General features: G+C 43.2%; 1 protein-coding gene across 1 annotated transcript; it reads right to left on the bottom strand.

Moving 5' to 3' along the window:
• Nucleotides 1-818: 818 nt before the first annotated feature.
• Nucleotides 819-11,544, bottom strand: LOC311515108 (uncharacterized protein). The gene is made up of 5 exons (XM_084617981.1): nucleotides 11,509-11,544; nucleotides 5,357-5,482; nucleotides 3,297-3,369; nucleotides 2,055-2,197; nucleotides 819-1,182 (listed from the first exon to the last, which is right to left on the bottom strand). The coding sequence occupies exons 1-5, from the start codon at nucleotides 11,534-11,536 to the stop codon at nucleotides 1,172-1,174; spliced, it is 381 nt and encodes a 126-aa protein (XP_084474107.1). The 5' UTR covers nucleotides 11,537-11,544; the 3' UTR covers nucleotides 819-1,171.
• Between the last annotated feature and the right edge of the window lie 4,854 nt (nucleotides 11,545-16,398).

Raw genomic sequence — 16,398 nt, forward strand, 5'->3', positions numbered from 1 at the left:
CAGAATTTGCTGAGAAACTTCCACAGGAGGTTGGGGTGCAATTCCAGGTGCTCATCAAGGAAGGAAAAATGATTACTAGATCTCCCCTTCAAGCCTCAATCGATGCGTCTGTTAGAGTTCTGCTCAGGTGATGGCTATAGTCATGTGGAGGCGTTTATGTCTCTAATCCTCTGGATTCCCAAGGAAGTCCATCCAGTCCACAATCAAAGATCTGCTCTATGAGAGAGACAGTCTGTTCAGTAAAAGACAAATGAGTCATTACACTCACTCAAAGACTCAAGGGAAGCCTTCTGTTAGTTGGGTATCTACACTCCAGCTCCAAAGAGGAACTATCACAGTCTTCAGCAATATTGACATTTTATCATCAGTGGAACTGTCAGTCACCAAGAAAATGACAGAAGGTGCAGTGGACCAAACGTAACTTCCCCCGTCATCCTCCATTGAGTACCAACTTCCCCTTAAGAAACACTTTTGGCAGGACCTTCAGGAGCTGCGAATCAATCCAGTTGCCATCTATCCAGGATATTCAATTTGGTGGCCCCATAGCTTGTTTCTCCCAAGTTTGGCATGTGATAATGACAGACAAAATGGATTCTCAATGTCATTCAGACTGGCTGTACCACAGAACTCATCTTCCTCTCTAAAACCACTGTCCCCATCCTGCTTCAGGAATCACTCTCACAAGAGGATGCTCAGTCAACCAGTACACTCTCTGCTTCACCTGGGATCTAGAGAGCTGGTACTCCTCAGTACTGGAGAAAAGGATTTTACTCAAAATAGAGGAGGATGGAGACCCATCTTAGCTCTCAGACAGCTATGTCTTCTACTGAGGTTCAGAATGGTCACCCTGACATCAATAATTCCCTCACTGAAAAAAGGTGACGAGTTCACAGTTCTCAATATGAGGGATGCCTGTTTCCACTTAGACATCAGTCTGCCACATGGAAAATTCCTGAGGTTCATAGTTGGTCAGAACCACTATCATTACAGAGTGCTTCTCTTTAGGCTTGCAGTAGCAACGAGGGTATTCACAAAGCCATGGTTAATTGTGGTGGCCCAGTTCTGCTGCCGCAAATTGACAGTTTTCCGCCACCTCAACAACTGGTTATTGTTGGGGAGATGCCGTCCAGAGATACGGACAGCAGTCCTATCCCTGCTCAGTCTTCTGTGCTCATTGGATATCTGCAGAAACACAGAAAAGCCCATTTAGTTCCCACACAGACTTACAGAGAACATACCTTTCCTAGGACAGATTTCAATCCATAAAGAAGCTTGTTGCTTAGCTTTGGCTGAGCCATCAGAAGTCAGTCCACTCATGTCTTATCTTTTTGGGCACATGGCTTCCTGTGCCGATATGATGCCCTTTGTGAGACTGTCTTGTTGCCTGTAGGTTTGGCACCCGGCTGAGACAGTGTGGACAAACTAGTCTTGCCCCTCTCCTGGTGGGGGAGAGGGTGTGTGTGGGGATGTGTGGAAGCTTTGTCCCTTCTTCACCTGATCAGATGACTCTTTACTGGATTGAAGTGACATTCTAGTTGAGTCTATAGCACAGTGGCTCAAGTGGCTTATGTGCTCCCCAAGAGTCTTGGATGCACATAAGCTCCCTGGAACTGCAGGAAGTGTGCGAGGCCTGCAAATGTTTCCTACTGTTCATAGAAGCCTGAGACATTCGAGTGATGTCCGACAACATACTGGCAGTATTCTACGTCAACAAACAAGGAAGAGCAAAGTCAATCTATCTTTGTATAGAAGCTGTCCATTTTTGGAACTGGTATGTTCACCACCACATGTCTCTCTTGGCAGTACTCTTCCAAGTTCCCAGGGGTACACCACGTGCTGGCAGACTGCCTCAGCAGACACTTCTCCAAGAACCGTGAATGGGAGCTCCATAATTTGGTGATACAAATAATTTTTCAACAATTTTTTGTGTCTCAAGAAAACAAAATGCCCAAACTGCTCCAGGTAAGCGTAAGATCTGGATTCCCAGGGGGGTGCATTTCTAGTTCCTTGGTCAGGACAGCTAACTTACACCTTCCTACCTATTCCACACTTACCTTGAGTCCTGAGAAAGATCAAACGGGACAAAGCATTGATGATCCTGACTGCCAGATCCAGATGGCCCTGACGGTTTTTGTTCTCTGACATTCTTCTGATGTCAGCATGCCTATGCATTTGGATGATGTCTTTCCTGAACCTACTGAAACAAGACAAAGGCAAGATGAGGCACCCCAGCCTGGCTTCCCTGCACCTGACAGCCTAGTATTTGGATGAGTGTGTGATGCTCCCAACAGTGATGCAAGAGCATGAGTACTAACCTTAGGGAAGACTGTTAAAAACCAGAATACAAACCACAAATTGGTTGTGAGTTCTATACTTAAATTTCACCAGCCAAATGCACCAAGTGCAAACTCCACAGGAACTTTAACAGCCTTAACATGGAGTCACAAATACTTCATTATTGCTCAAATCTTACATTACAATATGGAATACAAATACAAGTAAGATGAATGCATATTGCAACTCACAGGTATTTAATAGTCCAAACATTACCTACTTTCTTATAATTCTAATACCTGTTTTATCAATATTAACCCACAAGTGAACCAGACAGATTCCAGCTATGCATCTATCAATGTTCAGTCGAGAAATGGACCCTTGGTAGGAACTGATGCCTGGTCTGTCCACATCCCAAGTTGTCTAACTTAGTAAAATCATGTTTCTGGGAATCCAATCCACTATTATTAATAGTAGGAAAAGTCCACAAGAAAGTGCTAAATGGCAAAAAAGGAAAAGGTTTTTTATCTGCTTCCAATGTCTCCAGATAACTCCAGAGGATTCTGAAATACCTGTCATTTTGGAATACCTTTCCCTAAAGATCTCTTATCTATCCCCTTGCTCCATATGAGTGCACCTAGCACCTATGTGTACTTGTTGCCCTCTGATTGACAAGCACTCCATCTTCACTCATCTCATAATGGTACATTTTCTGAAGAGTCTTATTAGAATTTTTCCTCTCATGACAAAACTCATCCCATCCTGGGACCTTAATCTACTACTCCCAGCATTATCTAAACCTCCATTCAAACATTTAGCCTCATGTTCTTGAGCTCCCCTGTGAATGAAGATTGTCTTTCTAATGGCTATCTCCTCAGCTGGATGGGTGCTCAATCTGGAAACCCTTATGGATGATCCGCCATACACAGTCTTCCATGAGGACAAAATTCCTCTAAGACTTCACCCTAAATTTACACCCAAAATAATCTGGGGTTTCTATCTGAATCAGACAGTTCACTTACCTTTCTTCTCTCATGTCACCAGTGAGGAAATGAGACTTCAATCTCTGGATGTCCATCCAGTTTGCTGTTCTACCTACAAAGAACAAAATCCTTTAGGAAATCACTTAGACTGTTTGAATCTTTCATGGGATGATGAGAAGGGAAGTGATATCTTCCCAGAACTTTCTAAACGGATTTCAGGCTGCATTCTGCTGTGTTATGTGTTAAGACACTTTTCCTCCACTGGGTATGAGGACCCAGTCAAGCAGAGTCAAAGCTGCTTCGGAAGCCTCACTTTGAGATGTTCCTTTCCTTGAAATCTTTAAAGTGGCAATATGGGTTTCTATCCATTCCTTTACAAAACATTGCGTGTTGGTGCAAGTTTCTGCAGCTGACACAACTTTTGGCATAGCATTCTCCAGTCATCAGTACCACAGAGATCCTCACACCTTCTCAGTGAATACTGCTTGTCAGTCACCTCTGAGGAATGCACAGAGACCATCACTCAAGGATACAGAAGTTACTTACCTTTTATAGAGTAACTGGTGTTCTTTGAGATGTGGAATGCTATCAGCTGTGCTATCAGCATTCCACCACCGCCCCCGCCCCTTCTTCTGTGGAACCTTATCCTGGTCAATTCACAGTAGAAAGGGAACTGGAGAGGTAGTCTTTCCGCACTTTGCCATTTATGCCCTCAATTGGGAGCTCAAGGAGAAGAGTGCAGGCACAGACCAATGGACAGTACTAGCTTCCATTCTCAGGCTAGGAATGTGGGTGTATTTCCCCCACCCCAAGGACTACAGATAGGGACTACACCTCTCAAAGGAGTCCAATTACTGTACAAGGTCTTTCCTCGCCTACTACTTCCTCTAAAACTGTCCTTATTTGGTTAACAATTACTTTCATCATGATTTTTTGTAGTACTGACAACAAACCTAGTACCTCTCTAATTTTTTATATTGGCAGGATCTCTTTTCTTGAAGATTGATGCAATTATTGCCTTTAGTTGGTCGTCTGGTACCTCCTCTTGCTCCCATACCTTCTTACTTTTTTCCCCCCTAATACTTCGATAGCCCTTATCATGTTGGTTTTTAGCAACTCAGCTGTTATATTGTCTATCCCTGTAGCTTCCCCATTTTTAACTGCCTTACTGCTCTTTCTGTTTCTTCATCTGATGATGATTCAGTGCTGATATGCATTCTGCCTTGCAAGCTTCTCTGTTCTTCTAACATGTCTAGAATGCTTGCATGTGGATGAACTGCAGGGTTCAGCACCTTGTCAAAATGCTCCTTACATACTTCTAGCACCTCTTTGGCATTTGACAGTTCATCAGTAGCCTTTTTTACTGCTCTTATGGTTGGCCTGATTGTGTTTCCATACAATTTAACCTTTTCGTATATTGTATATTTTGTATATATGCTTTTGTATATTGTTTTTGTGATGCCTCCTCTAGTAATTGAGCCTCTCCTTTCCAAAACTTTTGCTTGTCCAATCCTCGTGATTTCTTCACTGCTTTGCATAATACTTTCACTTCCTTCACTTTCTTGGCTTGTTTATACTTTTCCTATAGCATTCTTGTTTTGTTGCTTATCCATCTTTTCCTTACAGCTTCCAATAACTTCCTTCACTGTGTTTTGTATTGCTTCCTTGAATATTTCCCATCCAGTGAGTAGCAAGATTTCTTTATCATCGCATATTAATGACCGGAAATGCCCTCCAGGCCTTTCTCACAGAGCTGTACTTTAACTTATCAAGTTCAAGTTTGGCTCTAGTTGCACCCATCTCTTTCTTTGACTTTAATCTGTCTTTGCCATTAATAATTCATGATCATTGCCAAACTGGCACTTTTATAAACTGTAGCATCTAACCATGACTACCCATGCCTTTTACTGATGATAATGTAGTCAGTCTGGTTTTGGTTTGACCATCTGCTGAGTTCTGTGTAACCATGTGCATGTCCTTTGTGGGGAAAACAAGTACCACCAAAAATCAGATTTTCTCTCACAGCAAGTTCTTAAGCTTTCCCCATTGTTTGCCATCCTGATGCCTTGTGTTCTAACACTACGTATGCATTTGCTTACCATGTCTGTTACCAGGGTTTGCATTCATATCTCCCATTATCAGGATCATATCATGATCAGGAATCTCATCTACGATGCTATCCAGCTGTTGATAAAATCCATCCTCCTCCTCCTCTTTTGCAGCTTCTGTTGGTGCATAATAGCAGATCACATTTATACATAGCTTATTGTAGGCAGTATTAAACCTTGCTATGACAATCGACTCAGACACCGGTTTCCAGCAGTTCATTGAAATAACTGCTGTCCACTTCTATAGCAACCCCATCTCTGTGCTTTCCAACTGTCAACTCTCCTGTACCAGTCAATGTACCTATGGCAGCAAGAGAAATGTAGAATTTCTTTAACTCCTCTGCTATTAGCCCAGTCTGGCTTACAGCAAATAGAGTTCTAACATTCCATTTTATGATGCATGTAATATGTTTAGCAGTTGTCTGAAATCCATGGGATTTTCCATTTGTTAGGCCTGATAGGTCTGGATTGAAATCTGTATAAATCAATTTGGTTTGCTGTACTATTTCTATAACAAGTGTGTTTCCTATTTAATGGCTTGTTAAGCCAATATAGCCTATACAGCTCATGGGAAAGCCATGTGATAGTCTGATGCACCTTGCTAGGAACAGGTATCAGTGGTTCCATCCTAGTCTGCTTGCCTTTCAAGGCAAATGAGCTCAGATTGTTCGCATCTGAAATTAGAGTTTTCATTCTCCTAAACAGGCTTGCCTGAAGAGGCTAAGGAAGGACTGTTTGTCCTGTTTTGAAATCAGCTATCCTTCTCCCCAATACTATTTGTTCACAGCACCTTATTCCATGATAAGCAGTGCAACTATTTTGGGTTTCCCCAAGTCAGGCTACCCCCAGCCACCTCCTGGGAGACATGTATATATGTCATTGTATCCCAATGCAAGGATTTAAAGCATAAAATCTAAATAAACTCCATCCTGCTTTCTTCCTGCTATGTTCACTTAAATAATCCACTTCAATTTCCTTCCCTTTATCACTACTTATGTGCTATTCCTGTAGAATCCTCTCCTCTCTCCTGTCCTTTTATTCCCTGCATTATTCTTTGTTCTGTAGTAGTGCCCAAGGTGTGTGAGGCATGGTCCAAACATGTGAGATGACCTGGTCCCTGCTCCAAAGCTTTCTGAGTATCAGAGCTAGAGATCAGGGATTAGCCCAAATGTGCATTTGATAATCTTAGCCCTAGTCTACACTGAATAATGTAGCTGAAGTCAACGTACTTAGATCGACTTACCGTGGTGTCTTCACCGCGGTGAGTTGACAGCTGCCGCTCCCCTGTTGACTCCGCCTGCGCCTCTCGCAGTGGTGGAGTACAGGAGTTGACAGGAGAGCGCTCAGGGGTCGATTTATTGCGTCTGGACTAGACGCGATAAATCGACCCCCTGCTGGATCGATCGCTGCCCGCTGATTCGGTGGGTAGTGTAGACATACCCTTAGAGACTACCTTCATGAATTGACTATTTGTGATGGGAACCATGGTATACCAGGTTTGAACTAGCCTGTGTAACTGAGATGAGAACGTTATATTTTTAAGCAGTTTTAAAGCCCAGTAAAAAGTGGGCTCCAATTCTGCTCTGTTATAATGCTATAAATTCAGAGCAGTTCCATTGCCTTCAGTGAAATTACTCCAATTTTAATCCAATGTGGTTAAGATCAAAATCTGCCTCTTCAAGTACATTTGACATAGTTGTGTTTCACTGAAGGGAATCTTAAAACAAACTAAGAGAGAATAAAAATCAGTCAGTCACCTACAGTGGTCGCCTCATTGACTTTTGTTTTAGGGGCAGGATTTATTTTTCAACCACAGAAGATTTAAGATTGTACTTAGCTATCTCATAGAGCATTGCTGGCTGGCCTCATGTTCCAGCTCACTGAGCCATGGTAAACCACAGTAGAAGTCGCATATTTGTATAGCAACTATTAACTCTTCTTCGACTGCTTGCTTATGTTGATTCCATTCTAGGTGTGTGCACACCCATGTGCACAGTTGTTGGAGATTTTTGCCTTAGAAGTATCTGTAGGGCTGTCTGTCGTGGCCCCTTGAATGCCATGCTCATGCATTGGTATATTAGACGTTGCTGGCCCTACACCCTCTCAGTTCCCATGACGGTTGGTTCTTATAGCGGAAGTGGTTGCCTACCTGAGGTGCCAAAGTGTTCACATTTATCCTTATCTTGATTGGTTAATAAAAGGCCGATCCCGGGATCAGGTACAGCGCCATCTCAACCTGGTTTGCCCCACCTGCCGTGACACGGGGATGTTAATAAACGAGAAAAAGTCAATCTTAGTTCCGGCGCAGCACATTGTTCATTGGAGCAGCCCTCAACTCTACTCAGTCCCGGGCCTTCCTCCCCGAGATCTGGTTCCGAGCCATGGCAGACCCAATCTTGTCCATGCAAGCCCATCCTCTCACCACTGCTCACACATGCCTGCGGTTGTTGGGCCACATGGCAGCCTGTACTAACATAGTCCAGCACAAACAGCTCCACCTCAGGCTGTTACAGACATGGCTGACATCGGTCTACGTCCCAAACAGACACAGCATGGACCATGTAGTCAAGATCCTGGACCATGTCCTGTTGTCACTTGCATGGTGGAAAAATCCTGCATCGGTGTTGAAGGGAGTTCCGTCCATGAACCCACCGCTGTTGGTTACCGTCATCTCTGATGCTTCGGACCTGAGGGTGGGGAGCCCACCTGGGCAATCTCAGCACACAAGATCATTGGTCGAGTCTCAATCACTCCCTACACATCAGTGTCACTTGGCCTGCCACGCTTTCCTACCTCACATAAAGAGCAAGGTGGACCGGGTCTTGACGGACAATACAGCGGTTATGTTCTATATCAACAACAATTGGCAAAGGGCAGAGCCAGATTGTCTGCCCTTTGCCAAGATGCCCTCAGGCTATGGGATTTCCACGTACAACACAACATCCATCTCGTGGCCGCTCACCTCCCCAAGGCCAGGAACGCTTTGGCAGATCGCCTCAGCAAGACCTTCTCATCTCGCAACGAGTGGGTAGTCAGCATCACCTTCCAAAGGTGGATGACTCCCCAGGTGGACCTGTTCGCATCCAGGCAGAATAGGAAATGCCACTCTTTCTGCTCCATTCGGGGGTTGACAGGGGCTCTCTGTCGGACTCTTTCCTGCTTCTATGGTTGTGGACTCTGATGTATGCCTTCCCTCCAGTTCCCTTGATCCACAGAGTCCTCATGAAGATCAAGTAGGACAGGGCGAAGGTGATCCTCATAGCGCCAGCTAGGCCACACCAACACTGGTTCGGCGTGCTGCTGGACCTCTCGGTAGCTGTTCCATTAAGAGCTACTGCTCTGGCTGAACCTGGTGTCCCAAAACGTTGGCTGTCTGCTGCACCCGAATGTGACAGCGCTGCACCTGACTGTTTGCCTGCTTGCATGGTTAAATGCGAAGGAGCAGAAGTGCTTTGCCAGTGTCCAACAGCAGAAGGCCCTCCACTAGGGCAACCTACCTGGCCAAATGGAAGCGGTTCACATGTTAGTCCTCAGATAAAGGTATTCGGCCTGAGCAGACCTCGCTGCAGTTGATTCTGGACTGCCTTCTACATCTCAAGCTCCAAGTCCTGTCCCTTTCAACTCCTAAGGTTCTTTTGGCTGCTATTTTGGCCTTCCATCCACTGCTCAAGGGCAGGTTGGTTTTCACCCAAGACATGACTGTCAGGTTCCTCAAGGTCTTGGAGCACCTCTACCCGCATGTCAGGAACCCCATCCCTCCATTAATCTTGTATTGTCCTGATTGACGGGACCCCCCCTTCAAGCCTATGGCTTCCTTCTCTCTCCTCTTCCTTTCCTGGAAGGTCGTGTTCTTGATCGCAATTACTTTGGCTCACAGAGCCTCTGAGATTAGGGCACTTACCTCAGAACCACCCTATACAATCTTTTACAAAGACAAGGTCCAGCAGCTGCCTTCCTGCCCAATATGGTCTCACTTTCATATGGGCCAAGACGTTTATTTACCTGTCTTTTTTCCAAAGCCGCATAAGTCGGAAGAGGAGCGTTGGCTGCATTCCCAAGACATCAGAAGGGGGCGCTAGCCTTCTACATTGAAAGGACTAGGCCATTCCGCAAGTCAACGCAATTATTCATTGTGGTGGCAGATAGGATGAAAGGTCATCCAGTGTCTACTCAAAGAATTTCTTCTTGGCTCATTGCCTGTGTTCTCTGCTGCTACCGTCAGGCAAAGGTGCCATCTCTGGCGATCATAACCACCCATTCAACCAGGGCGCAAGAATTTTTAATGAATCTGTAAACTCAGGGGTTGTACCGTATGATTGGAGAATTGCTAACATAGTTCCTATTTTTAAGAAAGGGAAAAAAATGATCCAGGTAACTATAGGTCTGTTAGTTTGACATTTGTAGCATGCAAGGTCTTGGAAAAAATTTTGAAGGAGAAGGTAGTTAAGGACATTGAAGTCAATGGTAAATGGGACAAAATACAACATGGTTTTACGAAAGGTAGATCGTGCCAAAACAACCTGATCTCCTTCTTTGAGAAAGTAACAGATTTTTAAGACAAAGGAAACGCAGTTTCCTAAATTTACCTAGATTTCAGTAAGGGATTTGATACCGTGCCACATGGGGAATTATTAGTTAAATTGGATAAGGTGGGGATCAATATCAAAATTGAAAGGTGGATAAGGAATTGGTTAAAGGGGAGACTACAACGGGTCCTGCTGGAGGGAGGTTACCAGTGGAGTTCCTCAAGGATTGGTTTTGGGACCAATCTTATTTAATCTTTTTATTACTGACCTCGGCACAAAAAGTGGGAGTATGCTAATAAAGTTTGCGGATGATGCAAAGCTGGGAGGTATTGCCAATTTAGAGAAGGACAGGGATATCCTACAGGAGGATCTGGATGACCTTGTAAACTGGAGTAATAGTAATAGGATGAAATTTAATAGTGAGATGTGTAAGGTCATGCATTTATGGATTAATAACAAGAATTTTAGTTATAAGCTGGGGACGCATCAATTAGAAGTAACGGAGGAGGAGAAGGACAAGGACTTTGGAGTATTGGTTGATCATAGGATGACTATGAGCCGCCAATGTGATATGGCTGCGAAAAAAGCTAATGCAGTCTTGGGATGCATCAGGAGAGGTATTTCCAGTAGGGATAGTACCGTTTAGTACCGTTATACAAGGCACTGGTGAGACCTCACCTGGAATACTGTGTGCAGTGCTGATGCATTTCCTCTCCAGATTGAGGGAGAGGTGAACTCTGAGTTTACGCTGCAAGTTCCCCGTGCAGTGCAATACTATATAATTTTGGATTTATACTTCGGGGGAGGACACGGAGGGGAGAAGGGAGGGTGCCTGGAAAGCTGGGAAACTGAGTGGGGTCTGTTTGCGCTCAAGTAGCCCAGTTTGGGTGAGTGGCGCCACCTGTTGTCCTGTTCGGTGATAACAGAGGCTGGATTAGGGTGGCTCTGTTCCCACACGGTTTTAGAGGGGTGCAGCGGTTCTCTCAGCTCCAAGACTGTACCCCAGGGGAGACAGCCTGTGATAGTGGGGTTGGAGTTGCTTTCCTTCCTGTGAAGGCTTTTATTTCCTCTCTGTACACAATGCTTAATTGTCCCTGGCAGGGATGAATATTATCCCAGGGATTCAAAAAGACATGTCTAAAGAGCATATTTTTGCTGTTGAAATTTACTAGATTGTACCAAATGCATTTTGTTTTAAAAAATAAAAATATTTTCCTAGAGGAGGAAACTGTGATTTCCCTAAAGTGTCTCTGTCAAGGTTCCTTCCCCACTCTGAACTCTAAGGTACAGATATGGGGACCTGTATGAAAGCCCCCCAAGCTTATTCTGAGGAGCTTAGGTTACAGACTTTGCCTTGTCCTTGAACCCTATGCTGCCACCACCAAGCGTGTTAAACAAAGAACAGGGAAAGAGTCCACTTGGAGACGTCTTCCCCCAAAATATCACTCCAAGCCCTCCACCCCCTTTCCTGGGGCAGGCTTGATAAAAATCCTCACCAATTTGTACAGGTGAACACAGATCCAAACCCTTGGATTTTAAGAACAATGAAAACTCAATCCGGTTTTACAAGTCATTAAACAAAAGGAAATCTAATGCATTTCTAGCTAGATTACTTACTAACTTTACAGAAGTTCTGAGTCTGCATTCCTGATCTGTTCCTGGCAAAAGCATCACACAGACTTTGTCCCCCCCCACCCCCAGCTTTGAAAGTATCTTGTCTCCTCATTGGTCATTTTGGTCAGGTGCCAGCAAGGTTATCTTAGTTTCTTAACCCTTTGCAGGTGAAAGGGTTTTGCCTCTGGTCAGGAGGGATTTTATAGCACTGTATACAGAAAAGTGGTTACCCTTCCCTTTATTTTTATGACCATCTCCAATCCCTTTCTTGCCACATCAGACTGTAAAAGGTGAGCTATTATAGAATCAGTGTACTTGGTGTATTTTTCAGGACAAAACATATACGTATTTCCAGCAAATTACTGTTACCATAAGTTTATTTGCCAAATGGTGCTGCTTTCTTCCTAAATTGAGGAAACACTTTTGTTTTAATGGGAAAATAAATATATTTGGAAGTTCTTCACACCTCCTCTCTATTCTCAGCCCCGGTACATGGGGTTTATCTCAGGCTAGGGAGGATGGAGGCAGTTTCTTGTTAAAATCAGAGCACATCACTGAGAACATGTGAGGGTGGTAGGAGAGGGATAAATTAGAAAAAAACAATCCATGAGCCAGCTTTATCAGAATAATTATTTCATAGCTGAATATAGATTTACAGGCATACAACAAAAACCCGGATCAGTTAAAATCAGCTGCTAGAGGAAAATTCAAGATGGAACGTGTAATGTTTGGTAAGCATCCAGGAGTCAGGTTGGTTAAAGACAAGGCACGGATGGCTCTTTATTAACTGCATGAACACATTTTTCAGATTTCTGGAAATACCTGATTCACAGTGAGCATGCTCAGATATTTAATATAGGTATAGCATAGTCATTCCCATGCTATTACCCTAAACAATCCTATTCTTGTAATACCATTTTAATATTTTTCCTTACCAAACTTCGATTTAGTTGGGTTGCTTTCCTCTCGTATATAGCTGCTCTAAATGCCTGAGCAGGATAGGATTAATCTCTTTTTTTTAAAAAAGGAGCACAAATACCAAATGCTGTGTTTCCATCCCTAGTTTCTTAGTGATAGTCACACAAGAAAACTTTCCACAATTACCTAGCAGCTCTGTTGTTATGTTGTAAGTCTGGCAGTGTTTTTGTGATAAACGTTCATTTTCTCCCAGAGCTTTGTAACTTAATTATGGAATTGTATTGTGCTTAAATTTGGAATGCAAATTGTCAGCTTGAGTACAAGTTTTTATTTATATATTAAAATTGCCTTCACTGGTTTACTTTTGGATAATCTTTTACACACCTGTAACAAATGGCTGAATACTTAAACTAAATATTTAGTTTTGGACTAAGCTATTTATGCATTTGGCCAGTTGATATTGTACTATTATAATATGTGTTTAGTGATATGAAAATGATCAGCCTTCTATACTGTGACTTCATATAGCATTGTCAGCCAAAATACAATATGAGCACTTAATTTACATGAATGGGTAGTTTAATTAATATTAAAGATCAATACAATTGTCATTTGACTATAACTGTATTGAAAATAAAATGTTACTAATAATTGTAACTTGTAAAGGAAGGAATTCACAAGGAAGATTCTCATCCCTTAATTCACTTAGTTCTGTTTTCTGAATTGCAAAGTCAAAGTACCATAATCTTTCTCATCAGATTATACTTTTAGGAGTCAAAGTTAAAGATTCTTATAAAATATATTGCTATGGCTATCAGGGACTGGCAGGAAGGGGGAAAAAAAAAAGAATGGCTTAGGGACAGCTCTCCTATTGGGCCACAACTGGCCTGAATTTTAAATTCCATATTTGAAACATCCACTTTCAGCAAATATCTTTGGCAGTGATAGAGATGTGGCAAGATAGGAACCCAGTATGGAGCTGATACAGTGCAGAAGAGGCACAGAACTCGTAGGGAATCCCCAGAGTAGGTGATGCCATTTTGCAGCTAACTGTTCTCTGCCTCTAGGCCAGGGGTTGTCAACCTTTTGCTTTCTGAGGCCCCCCCAACATGCTATAAAAACTCTATGGCCCATCTGTGGCATAACATCTAGTTTTCTGCATATAAAAGCCAGGGCCGGCATTAGGGGATAGCAAGCACGGGGATTGCCTTGGACCCCATGCCACAGGGTCTCCCCCATGAAGTTAAGCTGCTCAGACTTTGGCTTCAGCCCCGGGTGATAGGGCTCAAGGCCTCAGGCTTCAGCCCCATGCAGTGGGGCTTCAGCTTTCTGCCAAGGGTCTCAGTTAGTATAATGCTGGCCCTGCTTGGCGGACCCCCTTAAATCTGTTCACGGCCCCCCAGGGGGCCCCGGGCCCCTGGTTGAGAACCACTGCTCTAGGCCACTGTACATCTGGTCAGACTGTTGGTGCGAGTCAAGGGCAGACTATATGTTCTTTTTTGGGGGCGAGGGAGGGATGGGGGCGTGGAGGGAAATGGTTCCTCTCCCTCAGGTAGCAACCGCATGGAAGAAGAAACATGCTGCAGTAGGCCTCATATTGTTTCCATGCACAACTCGATAAAAAGGAGGAGAGGCATACAGTTATTGCCTACATTCTGAAGCTCAGCCCACACCACCAACATTGCCATTTCATTAGGGGACTCTGGAGACTGAAAAATAAGTAGCTCAAAAAGAGATTCTAGTTCTTCTTTCATCTATATTGGCAGTAAAAAGGAAGGTGCTTTAGGATGCGCAGGTAGCTCTTCCACTACCACAGACTAACCAGCTTGATAAACAGAATCCTGGGAAATGGCTGGAAGGACTATACAGGGAATCTAGGGAGAATGATAATAAGAGAACACCAGGGGAAGTTGAAAAGTGGTCGAGGATGGTAGGTTAATTTGGAAATGAACTTGAAACATACAAGTTTGTAAGGTAAGTCCATGATTAAGGTCCTGTCCCTTTATCCGGTAGTCTTGGAACAGTACGTAACCTACAGCACTTCCATTATTATTTGCAATATCTAGGTATCGGGAAGTAAGTTGAAGATTTACTATAAACTCCACTATATCTTGGTATTTACTTGGTTTTTTTTCACTTCAACTTCAGACTGTTAACTTGCTTTTAGTGTAGTATATATCAGATGTTCTCAGACTGGTCTGTGGACCACCAGTGGTCCGTGAGTTCCATTCAGGTGGTCCGCAGATAGTTCCCTCTAAGGTGCATACCTGTGTGGCCGGACATGAGAGAATGAAGGGCCAGCCACCCACCTAATAAGTGGAGCCGCGTAGGCGTGGCTCCACTAATTAGATGCCTGGACCCTGGAGAAGACGCCTATGTAAGTGAGGTCGTGGCCTTGGGAGGAATAGGTGATAGGTGGGAGGGGGCAGTGGGGTGAGAAGAAGGGGTGGGGGGAATTTGGGACATGCAGGGCTGTGGTGGCCAGAGAAAGAGGCGACTTTCCCCAGCTCCAGGGCTGCGGCTGCCGGGGAGAGATGGCCCTCCTTCCCAGCCTCAGCTCTGTGGCGGGGGAGAGACCCCCCTCCTTTCCAGCCCCAGCGTGGGGGTTGCCACAGCAGGGAAGAGAGGGTACATCCATTGCATTAGAAAGGTAAGACTACTGATATTAAAATATGAGTTGTGTGCTTTTATTTGTAGAACAAAAAACCCTTAATAATTATTAAGGTTTTTTTAATATAGTGCTGTTATCCAAAGTGTTTACAATAGTTAGCTAACGGTACAAACAACATTTGGAAAGATCTTTAAGTGGCCTGCTGAGACCCTCAGCAATTTTTAAGTGGTCCATGACAAAACAGAGTTTGAGAACCACTGGTATATATAATCTATCTATATAAATATACATTTGTGCCATTCTTGTTTCGAAACTTTCTATTCCCAATGTTTTGATGCCTACCTAAAGGGAGAAAAGCAGTTTATCAAGCATTTAAATTTTAATAGTTTTTCTTTGAAATGCAGACTTAATACCCTGTGATTGACATTCTAATTCTGTATATTAAATTCTACTTAGGGTTTATACTAATGCCTTTCACTGTGGTATCTGAGGGAAGATAGGAAAGATTTTACATCCTTTCTCTCATATATTTAGTTAATTGGAGCCCTGTCCTGCTAAGTTACTTGTCCTGTGTGAAGCCCAGATGACATCAGTGGGGCTCCTCTAAAGACTGATGAACATGCAAGGAGTTCACTGGGACTATTCATGTGCTTGAAACCAAGCATGTGCTTGAGTGCTCAGTGCCTTGTAGGACTGAGCTCCCCATATACAAGAGTAATTGTTAACAAAGTCCTTAAGGTACATTTGCATTCTGAAAAAGGATTGATTTTTTAAAAAATTTGCTAAGCCTTTTGAAATTCGTGTTTGTCTCATTGATTCCATATCATATTGACACAATCAGTGATATGAAGCTTATAACTGCTGGCATGTTTTGAAGACAATGAGGTAGCACAGCTCTACGGCAGGGCATAATTTAACTTACATATTATGTATTTTACTAATGATGACATGCAAGAAGGAGGGAGCACAGCTTGACTCTGTGCCTAGGTTGACTCTGCAGGGCTGGTAATCAGAAACAATGCAAATGGATATGGAATTTGAGAGATTATAAATATGGGAACCCTGCAATGTCATTGTTACAGTCACTTCAGAGCAGAATTGCATCTTGACCTGAGGCATTTTTGCTATAAAATTTGGTTCTAAACCCAGAAAAAACCTAAATATTTTGAAATTTTTTCTCAAGTATTTTAAAATCAATATTTTTATAAAACAGTTAAAATCCATAAATATATAATTTTTTTCACTAAGCAGTCCAAATGGGTAGAACAAAAGTCTTATTAACCTCATTACTAGTTGTTAGAATAGAATGTTATCTAAGACATTGGCTAACAATATATTGAGTGACTGTACAAAGTGCCTGTTGG

The sequence above is a fragment of the Lepidochelys olivacea genome (genome assembly GCF_965140295.1).
Source record: "Lepidochelys olivacea isolate rLepOli2 genome assembly, chromosome: 1".
Taxonomy (NCBI): domain Eukaryota; kingdom Metazoa; phylum Chordata; order Testudines; family Cheloniidae; genus Lepidochelys; species Lepidochelys olivacea.

Bases quoted from the DNA above. Each gene is read 5' to 3' on its own strand.
- LOC311515108 (XM_084617981.1), bottom strand. From the start codon at position 11,536: ATGCAGACTCAGAACTTCTGTAAAGTTA. The intron at 5,483-11,508 runs GTAAGTAATCTA...ATGCACCAACAG, and splicing joins TCAGAACTTCTGTAAAGTTA to AAGCTGCAAAAGAGGAGGAG. The intron at 2,198-3,296 runs GTAAGTGAACTG...GTCTTGTTTCAG, and splicing joins GGTGACATGAGAGAAGAAAG to TAGGTTCAGGAAAGACATCA.